We start from the raw sequence: 12,290 nt of genomic DNA, 5'->3' as shown, positions 1-12,290 counted from the left end.
TTGACTCATTTGGATGCAAAGTCTTCCACTTTACAATTTTGCATTTCCAATTTTGCTGCTTTATTAAGCAAATATAACTACAGAAATTACACCAAACTCAATGACTTTATGGCCAATATTCCCAAGGCTAAAGACAACAGTTCAAAGCATCGGTATGGGAGGGCACATGATTGCCAGAATGCAGCTGCATGATCCATAGCAACAGCAGTAGTCATGAGAAGGGCTCATGACTGGGTTCCCCAAAGAGATCCAGTCTATGGTAAAAGATCTTCCTTTTGTTTGCAGACAACACCAACAAAATTCTTCATTCCACGAAGGATTCCAGAACAACGCTTTGCTCTTTAGGGATCCACAACCAGGCACCTAGAAAATGACCTCAATACCTTCCTTACAGCAGACAAGATCAACACCAAGAGAACAGAAGCAGAGGCCGAATGCAATGATGACGCCCTTCCCCTACCAACTCTCAGTCACAGCAGTCCAATAAGCAAATTTGAGCAGCAGGTCGAGGGTCGTGAGAGCCTTTCACCTATTTCAAAGCCATTATCACGAGCAAACTTGTTCCATCATCGACTGTTACCAACTGGCAACATATAATCTCTCACAGATAGCATTTCTCAATTATCTGGAGGACCTATCTTAATCCCTTCATATCTCTACCCCCTTTCCATTCCCCATCTCAGTCCCTTTTCAGGGACCACTCATGAGATTCTACTTCAGCAAGAGGTAGAACACCTCTTGCACATAGATGCGATCGAACTAGTCCCTGCACAATTTAGGGGCAAAGATTTGTACTCCCATTACTTCCTGACAGAAAAAAGATCAGGAGGTTGGAGACCCACCTTAGACCGCTGTGCCCTCAACAAATTAGTTCAGAAATGAAAATTCAAGATGGTAACGCCTGCCACTATCGTAGCAGCACTGGAACAGGACAATTGTTTCTCATCTCTTGACTTGCAAAATGCATATTTTAACATTTCCATCCACCCTGTTCACAGGAATTTTCTGTGATTTGTTGTAGATGCTCAACACTACCAGTACAAAGTGCTTCCATTCGGACTCTCTACGGCCCTAAGTGTCTTTTCAAAGGTTCTGGCGGTTGTCACAGTGCATCTGAGAAAGCAAAGCATTGTCATATTTCCTTACCTGGATGACTGCTTCCTCAAAGCGTGCTCACACAATGACTCCTGCCGTTCACTGTCAATCACAAGACACCTATTCCAACATCTCAGCCTGCAATTAAATTAAGCCAAATCAACTCTGGCGTCTACACAAAAGATCCAATTTATAGGAGTATGCCTCGACCCAACGAGGGCTACCGCATTCCTCCCTGTGGACTATTTCCAAAAAATTGTGGCGTTGGTAAACATCTTACAATCCAGCCCCCACACAACAGCGCTCAAATGCTTTTGACTCTTGGGATGTATGGCAGCATGCAGTTTTGTTGTCTGCAACGCTCATCTTCACATGAGATGTTTACAGGGATGGCTGGGGCAGGTTTACAGGCCCAATATCCACCCATTATCCAAATCCCAGTCCTCCCAACACTGGTAAAGAAATCCCTTCAGTAGTGTTTGAGTCCACACAACCTTTGTTCTGGAGTCCCCTTCCATCCGTCAGAACCGTCCATCTCCTTGATGACAGATGGGCGCCCACCTACGACATCATACAGTCCAGGGTCCATGGTCCAGCAGCGACAAGAACCTACATATAAATGTCCTAGAATTCTGTACAATCAGGAATACATGTGTGAGATGTCATAAATATTACTGTGGTGCACCTTCTGGGCACCCTGAACACAATGGCAGACACACTCAGCAGAGCCCAACCAACCGAATACGAATGGCAAATGAATTTGCACATATTGTCAGACATTTTCCACTAGTAGGGTCACCCCACCATAGATCTATTTGCCACAGAATACAACAACAACAACAACAAAAGTCAACCATTCTGTTCTAGGGCGGGCATCAGCAAGGGATCCATGGGAGATGCCTTCCTCGTCAGCTGGTCATCCCACCTAATGTATGCATTTCCTTCCTTCCTTCCTTCAGGGTACAGAACAGGGTAGTCCTCAAGACAAGAAACAACAAAGCTCATCCAATACTTATAGCTCCAGCATAGCCAGGCCAACCATGGTTCCCTTTTCTAATGAAAATGTCCCATGCATCACCAATCAATCCACTTACCCTCCAGTCAGGATCACATTCTTCCTCCAGGCCCTCATGCCACTCAACTAAACCTCCACTCACTACACCTGAAGATGTGGCTCCTGGGTAGTTCTCTGAGCTAGAACTGACTTGTTTACAACAAGTATAAACCATCCTTCTGCACTGTAGGGCACAGAGCACCCATAAGACTTACCTTCAAAAATGGAAAAGATTCTCAGTGTGTATGCCACCAGATAGCACCTTCAACATCCTCTTTACCTGCCATCCTCGATTATCTTCTGCACTTTAAACAAGCAGGCCTTGCAATAAGTTCCATTAAAGTTCATCTTGCAGTTATTACTACCTTCCAAGTTAAGATAGATAACTTGTCCATATTTGCACATCCAATCACTAAGAGGTTTTTAAAGGGTTTTCAGGCACTTTATCCAGAAATCAATCCAACACAACTGTGGGACCCGCATTGAGTACTGGAACGCTTTAACTTGGCCACCTTTTGAACCAATGGCCACCACCTCACTACTACATTTATCCATGATAACCGTCTTTCTTGTAGCCATTCCCTTGGAGAGACAGATGGGAGAGATTCCAGCCCTAATGGCTAACCCCCGGTACATCATCTTTTTAAAAGACAAGGTCACTTTACGTACCTACCATTACTCCCCTAGGTACACTTATCCTTCCACCTCAATCAGCCTTCCCACCTTCTTCCCCAAACCACACGCCATTTCCTTCTAGATGAAAATGCACATCCTTGACCTGCACAGAGCTCTCTCTTTCTACCTACAATGAGCTAGACCTTTTTGAGTATCTCTGAGACTGTTCTTGCCAATAGTAAACCACAATAAGGTCCACACCCTCTCATCACCGAGACTCTCCCACTGGATTTTAGACTGTATCAAGCTCTGTTACTCCCAAGCAGAGGTGCCCCCTCCAGACAGCATAAGAGCACACTCAACCAGAGCCGTGGCTACCTCAATAGCATTCCCCTGCAAAGTACCCATAAGAAACATTTATGCAGCTGTTACATGGGCATCTAACCACACATTTGCAAAGCACTACCCACTTATGCAGGGACCTCTCTCCAACCTGAAACTCACTAAGGTGGTCCTTTCCACTGCATTTCTGCCAGATCCAAAGTCCTTACCTCCCTAACCAGGAAGTGCTACGTAGTTACCTAATGTAACCCACGGGAATATCTCTTGAAGAAAAGGAGGAGGTTGCTCACCTTGATAGTAACTGAGGTTCTTTCGAGATGAGTGTTCCCGTGAGTGCTCCTCAACCCTCTCTTCCTCCCCTCTACTTCGGAATTTGGGCCTCCTCACAGGCATCGTTCTGGAGTAGAAAGGGAACTGAGGAGCGAGGCCGGGGGAGGTTTGCACATGTGCGATGCCTGCTACCTAGGAGTGCACAGCTCCAGACATGCACATGCGTGGCCCCAGGGACACTGCTCTGAAATCACTGATCTAGGGTTTGGTGACAGCGCACCGATCTAACGTGGGAGCACCCACCGCGACACTCATCTTGAAGAACATCAGTTACTATTGAAGTGAGTAACCTCCTCTTATATAGGCATGGATGCCCGGTAGCCTTCCCAAACCACCAGGCATAGCCCTGGCCACACTCCGCCCCCTAAACACCTGCTGTAGGCATTATGGATGGAGTGTTGCTGTCCCCAGCACCCATCCTCCCCATGCTCTGGGACTGGAGAGGCAGGGCTGGGCCAAGTCATGCAGCATATCCTCCTCTGGGGTGGGGAAGGCTGGGACCATGCTGCATGCCCTATACCCTGCTTCCTTCCCGGGGCTGGAGAGGTTATTCCACATGGAGCACCCTCCTTCCTCCCCCAGTGCTCCGGGGCTGTAGAGGCTGGGCTGCACAGCACAGCCTCCTCTGCTGTTGGGGAGACTGGAGTGAGCATGCATCTGCCTGCTCCTCTCCTCTCCCCGTGTTTGGCAGGGGCAAGCATGTGCACAGCAGGCTGGCCCACCTCCCCATGGGGGCGGGGCCTCAGCAGGACTGGAGGTGGGGCTCGGTGCTTGCCTCCCCCAGCCATGCCTTCTCCCCACCCATGTATATAGGGATAAATCAATCCATAGTACCATCATATAATTTGCACTGTCCCAACTAAGAGGAACTTGTCTCTTAGTCTTCCAAAGTCCTTTTGAAAAATTCTACAGTTTAGGACGCTCTAAGTCCTCCAACTAGGCTGGCCAGGTATCTGTTTTTTTACAGGAAAATCCAATCAAAAAGGGGACCTGATGATGTCCAGTCAGATCAGTCAGGTTACTGTGGGTGGGGGAGGCACTGACTCATCACCCAAGGCCAGTCCCAACTCAACCAGGGCCACCTCCTACTTGCATCAGGTGGTTATAGCTTCCAGCCTTGGCTTGCAAATGAATCCATCTGGACCCACACAGGGCAAGGGGGAAAAGCAATCAGTGATGAAGGAAAGAGGAAAGAGGCATTAACTAGAAGGAAAGGAGGAAGGGTGGAGCCTTGGAAGAAAAAGGTAGATTAGCAGGGAAGACTGGGGGAAGGGAGAGGGGCAGGAGCAGGTCCTCAGAGGGAAGGGGAGGTTCCAGCACACCTGCTGGAGGGTCTGTTTTTTTAAATATTACAAAACTGGCAACTGTATCACCAACTAGTGTAATGGAAATTATCCTGGAGCAAGAATAGGGATGTTTTTAGTTATGATTTTGAAGTTCATGGTACTCATGTTAGTGTGTTCTACCGCTGTCAAGTTAGCGTGACAAAAACCATTCAAAATTTTTAAAAACTCTTAAATTAATTCTGGCAGAACAGCTATGAAAGTTCTGTCTGAATATCTATAATTACGTATCCTACAGCTCAACTAAATCATTCCACTGGCTGTTTGTAAATTTCTCTGTAGAGAGGTGGGTAGTGTTCCCAATCTCTAATGTTCCCCTCAGTTTGCCTGCTATAGAAAGAATAGATTTCAGTACTATTTGACATGTATAGAAAATCCAGTTTTTAAAATAGCTTCATCAGCTTGTCTTTTTCCTGTTCAAAACTAGGAAAAGCTTTGAAACACACTGCTCAGAGATTCTTCTCTCTGGAAAATGGAGTACGCAGAGGGATTCCCAAGATCGTGGTAGTTTTTATAGATGGCTGGCCCTCAGATGATATAGAAGAAGCTGGAATAATGGCCAGAGAATTTGGTGTTAATGTATTCATTGTGTCTGTAGCAAGACCCACAACTGAGGAACAGGGAATGGTTCAAGACGTTGGCTTTGTTGATAAGGTATGAGAGAATGTCTTCAATGTGCTTGTTGTTATTTACTCATCACTCATAGGTATTATATATTTCAAATGACCACTTTTCTTCCATTCTGAAACAGAGCACTAGTTCTCAAACTTAAAACAGGGATCCTTGCATCGCTGATTTAAATTCTTTTGGGTACCTTCTGTCCTGCCCTTGTTCCAAGGCCCTACCCACTCTCACTCCATCCCTTCTCCCTCTGCTCTATCACTTACTCATTTTTTCTGGGGTAGGGAAGTGAGAGCTCTGACTGGGGGTGCAGCCTGTTGGGTAGGGCCCGAGATGAGGGGATTAAGGTGCAGGAGGGGGCTAAAGGCTGGTGCAGGGAGTTGGGAAGCAGAGTCCCAGTGGTGCTTATCCATGTTCAGGGCAGCTATGGGGGCTGTGCATTCTGCCCATGTGCCTGTAGTCATGACCTCCACAGCTCCTATTGGTTGTATTTTCTGGCCAATGAGAGTGGAGGCACTGGCACTCAGGTGGGGCGGCCAGGGGGACACCTCATACCACCCTTGCACCTCCAGCCTCCATTAGTCACATTTCCTGGGCAATGGAACTATGGAAGCAACTCTTGGGCAGAGGCCATTGATGGAGTATCCCTAGCCACTCCTCCACTTGGAGCAGGGGTTCTTAACCAGTGAGGTGCGCCTCCCCAGGGGAGGTGTGAAGGGGATACAGAGGAGGTGTGAGGTGCCTCCCAGAAAAGTTATTGCAATTGCCTTCTCACTGGATAAAATTCTAAAGTTTAGATTTCTTCATAATTAATATTATGAATTAAACTTATTAATTTCTAGAGATCAGCACACTAAAATAGCAGTGCGAATCAATCAGGCCTATGTGATGACACACTACAATAACAGTACGCGAGCATTGCCCACTTTCATCTTCAAATATTACATAAATTTGTTAGGAGAAAGTTCAAAGTAAAAAGATGATATTATTCATTTAGGCATTGTAACAGGGTTCACTCACCCCACAGCGCCACCAGCATTCGGACTTGGGAATTAGCTTGGACAGCTGCATCCAGTGTCCAGCTGCTTCCCCAGGTCCCAGGGTTCAGGCAGGCCTCCGGGTTTGAGCCGGGCCTTCAGCTCAGGCCGGTCCTCCGAATTGCCAGGCACCAGTAGAGCCTTGGGTTCCTCTAGGTCAGAGGGTAGCCTTCGCTGGCCTAAGGGAAGGCAGCTGTGGGAGGCCCGGGCCAGGTCTCAGCCTCATCAGCCTCAGAGACTGGGCCCCGACTGAGCTCCCTGGCAGAGTTCTTATAGTCCTACCCATGCCCCTTAGCTTCCTGTCAGGTGAAGGGCGGGCTAGGCTGTGCACAAAATGGCTCCCAGGGGTGTGTGAACATGAAGTTCACTTTCAGGGGAGGTATGAAGGTAAAAAGGTTAAGAACCCCTGATCTAGAAGTATAGGGACCTGGTGGCTGCTTCCAGCAGCCACAGGGGACCAGAGCAGGTAGGGATTCTGCCTTGGGCATAGACAGCATTGGGATAGAAGAGGAAGAGTTGATTAGTGGTGCCTGCAGACCCTTTGGAATTCCCTTGCAAACCCACAGGGGTCTATGGACCTCCATTTGAAAACACTGTAGGAGTTTTAAAAAGAGTTCTTCAATTATCTTACAGAATAAGTGTTCTTGATATAGAATTCTAGAGGATGATTTAAGCACTCTGGAGGAAGGATATCACTATTCAAGGTGTTTGCTGTAATTTTTATATAGCCCCATTGGTTTCATACCATTCAATTACATGAGACTCTTCATTAAAATGTTGAAAAGGATATTTAAAAATGAAGGTTTTATTAGAGCCAGGTTTCCTACACATATCTATGGACATACTTTTCTCTCTCAATTTTCTGTCCATCCTTGTTCTCTAGCATAAATAGTAACAAGTAGATATTAACCTGGTTTGTCATTTCATACAGACATCTGATTATAATCTATAATTAACATACAAAATTGCATTTTCAAAATCATGAGCCTCCATAGTAAATTAGGTCATTATACTCTGAAAGCAAAATCTAGAATCCTTCATGCTTTATGTATTTGTGTATCCCATTAATTCTTTGTTGAACATTTGAAATGTCTAATTAAAACTTTTAGCGTTTTACCTTTATCTTTTTATGAATACTGCTAACTCTTAGAGACCGTTAGCATCTACAGCTCCCATTAACTTCAAATGGAATTCCAGGTGGTCAACATTTGGGGTGGGGAGAGGGGGAAGGAAATGAGACCATAGATTCCTATCAGACTTTTAAATTAAAGTATGTAGATACACCTTTAATAGTACACAACAGAAATCTCTGTATGCATTTTTTTTGACAGGCTGTCTGTAGAAATAATGGCTTCTTCTCTTACCATATACCTTCCTGGTTTGGTACCACCAAATATGTAAAACCTCTTGTCCAAAAATTGTGTTCTCACGAGCAGATGCTGTGTAGCAAAACTTGCTACAACTCTGTCAATATAGCTTTTCTGATAGATGGATCTAGCAGTGTTGGAGACAGCAACTTCCGCCTCATGCTTGAATTCATCAGTAATGTTGCCAAAACTTTTGAGATCTCCGATATTGGTTCCAAAATTGCAGCTGTGCAGTTCACTTATGATCAGCGCATGGAATTCAGCTTCACTGACTATGCCACAAAGGAGAAGGTTCTCTCTGCTGTGAGGGGCATTCGTTACATGAGTGGTGGCACCGCTACTGGTGATGCCATTTCTTTCACAACCAGAAACGTGTTTGGACCTGTGAAAGATGGACCCAACAAAAATTTCCTTGTTGTTCTGACCGATGGTCAATCTTATGACGACGTTAGAGGTCCTGCCGCTTCAGCACACAAAGCAGGTAAATAACAAACCCAAAGAAAGAAACATTTCACACCTCTGTAGTCTCTCTCCCTGGAAGAGCTCAAAGTAGTTTGTAGATATTAATGAATTAGGTATCATTTTATCCCAGTAAGTTAAGTGTTGTTGCTTCTTTGGCCCAAGCCATTAGCCACAATTCAAGGCCTTCAAAGTTGTTTGTTAGGATGAAAAAAAAAAAAAAAATCAATGATCTGAGCTGGGTATATTCTTGATGCAATCTTGCTTAGTTACAAATTAGACACATAAAAGCTTCTTTCCTTGAACATAGTAGAAACAGCAGCAGGCAGCTTCCCTAGTCAGAAATCTTCAACTGCGACTCCAACAAGTTCTGTACCTAAAAACCCCTGTGTAGCAAAACACTTCTTCTCTGGGTCATACACTCAATTCCTTTTCAGGCTTCCTGCTTCCACCCCACAATCAATATCCTACCCCTTAGCTTACCAGAGGTTTACCTGGCTGCAAGCAATCTGTGCTGGCTAGGGTGGGCCACACAACATGGAAATTAGACTTCTCCATTCCCTCTCCTGTGCTCTGAACACCAAACAACCCCACCTATTATAAATAATGTTATGGGACTTTTAAAGAAAATTATCTGAAGCAGCTGACATTACAGCAGATGAACCAAATATCCTATTTTCAAGCTGGAAAATGTCTTGCACTTTACTCACCAAAACTACAGCCACAATGTCTCAGGTATTTTTCTAGGCATTGCACATGAGCTATTTTCTTGTCTCATTATGCACAGTATAAATTTTGCAATTTTAGATACATAAATAAAAGCAGCTTATCAGAAATTCAAAGTCTGAAAGAAAAATATGCGGTCATCTCAAGCAAGAAGTATTCCCTGTATTGTATTAAACTTGACTCCTGCCATCATCATCTACTGTGGGGTGGCAGCAGTGGTTTTGCCAAAAAGCCTCTCTGAACTATTGTCATTTGAGAGAACAGAGCACAATAATAGTTCAGTCTTACAGTCCAATGATTACATGGGTGTCTAAAACACAGCTGATCAGACTTCCACTCCCTGTGCCCAAAAGTTAATCATGTCACTACTTCTTTCAAAGATAGCATTATAAGAGTATCTGAAATACTAGCCTTATAAATAACCCCATGCTTCTTGCTGAAAACATGTTCAAATTAAAGCAAAAGATCTCCTATAGTTCCAAATACTTAGCAATCAGTGTCCAGTGGTAAAAGCCCCAGGCTATGTCTAGACTGCAAGCCTTCAGTACTTGCAGAAAAAGCAAGCCGCTTTTTCGAAAGAGAGCAGCCAGGCAGTCTGGATGTTCTCTTTTGAAAAAGCAGAGTTTGCATTACAAAGCGCCTTTTTTTCAAAAGAGCACTTTTGGAAAAAGGCATTCTTCCTTGTAAAACGAAGTTTTCCGCGGTCAAAAAAACAGCCGCGTTCTTTTGATGTACTTTCGAAAGAATGCAGCAGAAGTCTAGATACAGAGGAAAGTTTTTTTTGAAAAAAGGCCACTTTTTTTGGAAGAAACCCTGTAGTCTAGACACACACCCATTGTTTTTGGCTGGCTGAATATAATGACCTTTTGTTTTGGTCCAAATTAATTTAACAAATGTAAATCTGGAGCACTGTTTTTCTTGTATCTACAAGCATCTTGGTTTACATGTTATCTCTTTTTATTATAACATTATAGGTATTACAGTCTTCTCTATTGGTGTTGCTTGGGCACCACTGGATGATCTCAAAGACATGGCCTCTGAACCGAAAGAGTCACACAATTTCTTCACAAGGGAGTTCACAGGATTGGAGCAGATTGTGCCCGACGTTATCAGAGGCATTTGTAGAGATTTTTTGGACTCTAAACAGTAGAGGAAAGGCTGTTGGATGCCACTTTGGTGAAATGAGATCAGGACAGCTGGGAAGGTCTTTCTACTGTGCAAATATCCCATTCTTTTAATATACAGTTCAAGTCTTGGGATAAGATACAAGGAGTTACACTCTGCTTTCTAAACTCAGATAAAAGCTTCCACTGACTTCACTGCAAATTTTGCTTGATTAGGGACTACAGGATTTTGCGGAAAGTTATTCTTTTAAATGTATATTAACACTCCCGACTTTAAATCTAAAGTTAAGCAAACATCATTACACTTAAAGTACCAGGTATCAGCTGTATGTATATAAAGAAAATGCAAGATAATATTTGTGGGCTGGCATTTGTTGAATGTCTCCTCACAAATGAAAATTAATATAGTTTTAGGTTTCTAACGCCTTGTACACAATATATATCTTTTAAGTTTCTTCATTTCTTCCAGAAGGTGCTCTCACTATTGTGATGAGAGGACTAGATGGGGAATTTGTAGTTTTCACAGAAGTACAGTCAGTGTTCCATTTGTGCAACATCTACTTCAGCTACTATTAAAAGGGGTGGATTGTAAAAATGTGTATCCGTTTAAAGCAAAACAGTCTTGTTCTATTGAATGAGAGCCTTCTACAGCGAATTACATTCTAATTTGGCTGGTAAATCTGGTTTCAAAAGAAACCAAAGCCCAAGGAGCAATTCTATAAAGTATCTAGGCCTAGAAGTTACAAAGACATCTAACTCTCATTAATTTCAATGGGAGATAGATGCCTAAATAGTTCTGACAACATGGGGCTTGGTGCTTTGGCTAAATTGTCTTCCGACTATTACTAAATACAATGGCAAAATTCCCAGTAAATTCACCCACTGCCTTGCACAGTGAGTAATCATTTACATGTGGGAGTAAAATGCTACCGTACTTATTTAGTAGTATTTTACCTTGTGTTTTTACAAGTATGAATGATTGGACCAAGTTCCAGGCAGGGCCATAGAGACTAGATTAGAGCCTTCAGTTGGAATTAAGGACATACAGATTGGCATCCAAAATGAGCTCAGACCATCTATAGTCTATATTAAATTATTCAGCCAGGTAGAGGGGAGTTAAGTAGGAAGAAAGATAGGTACAGGAGACAGCAGCTGATTACTTTTAGAGTAATTATTTATGAAGCCACTTAAAACAGATTTAAACCTTCATGTTATTTTTAAAATATGAAAAACAGTTTTTTAAAACTTTCTCTTCCATTACATTGTGTACATTACATTGCACACATATGTATGTGGTTAAAATTATTTAACAGTTCACTGTAAGGCATCTATCAAGCATCAGAAGTGGACAATACATTTTGACCCAAATGTTTTTTGATAACCTGATTTATCGGAGGTAAGCTAGTTACCAAACAAAATTTTCTTGTTCAGCTCTCAATATGGGGGTTCTTTCATTGTTCTCATTTTGTTCCCTTGATTGTAAAATGATAAGCAGTTACAAATGGGAAGGGATCATATTTATCAGGCTTTTTGTAGTGTATATTTTTAATAACTTATGACTGGCTATATATTACACTAAACATGAATGGCGAAGATGCCTTGTATTTTTCTATTAATTGTTATCCTTAAATTTGTATATGACTAGAGATATATGGTATTCAGGTACTCCTGTATGAATCACCCCAGTACTCAGAGTAAAATATCAAGACTATGCAGACTATACACATTTTATGCATTTAGCTCTACTGACATGAAAATACACAACTGCAAATAAACTTTCATACTGGGATTGCAGCTAGTTATTTTAAAACTGTGTAATGCAAAAACAATTCTATTTTGAATGCCCTGTAATACATTTTGAATACATCAATAAAGCAATCATAAAGAATGCACATCATCGGTATTTTTTATTTTTTAATAAAAAGTCCCAAACTGAAACAATATTAGTTATACACCTGCCCATGATTGTTGAGTCTAATACCAAAATTGTAACATTCCATGCTAAATAGGATGTTAAATGTAAACAATTAAATACAAACACACACAGCAGTTTGTGAATTCACAAGTTCTCTGGCACACATTTTTTTTCTTTATTGTTGAATGGACAACCACAGAGCTTTTCACAGACACAGCCTTTGAACACAAAACCAGGTCAAGTTTGCATCTTTAAAACAATG

At 42.7% G+C, this 12,290-nt stretch overlaps 1 protein-coding gene across 1 annotated transcript in view; it reads left to right on the top strand.

Moving 5' to 3' along the window:
- COCH (cochlin) overlaps positions 1-12,076 on the top strand; it is a 47,331-nt gene extending 35,255 nt beyond the window's left edge. The window contains exons 9-11 of the mRNA XM_006116378.4: positions 5,207-5,433; positions 7,769-8,285; positions 9,964-12,076. Of these exons, the coding sequence (XP_006116440.1) occupies positions 5,207-5,433; positions 7,769-8,285; positions 9,964-10,139 (920 nt within the window). The 3' untranslated portion in view covers positions 10,140-12,076. The remainder of the gene's footprint in view (positions 1-5,206; positions 5,434-7,768; positions 8,286-9,963) is intronic.
- The last annotated feature ends 214 nt before the right edge of the window (positions 12,077-12,290 follow it).

Source organism: Pelodiscus sinensis, chromosome 4 (genome assembly GCF_049634645.1).
Source record: "Pelodiscus sinensis isolate JC-2024 chromosome 4, ASM4963464v1, whole genome shotgun sequence".
NCBI lineage: Eukaryota > Metazoa > Chordata > Testudines > Trionychidae > Pelodiscus > Pelodiscus sinensis.
The sequence above is the reverse complement of the archived record's forward strand: the minus strand, read 5'-3'. Positions and strand labels throughout refer to the sequence as shown.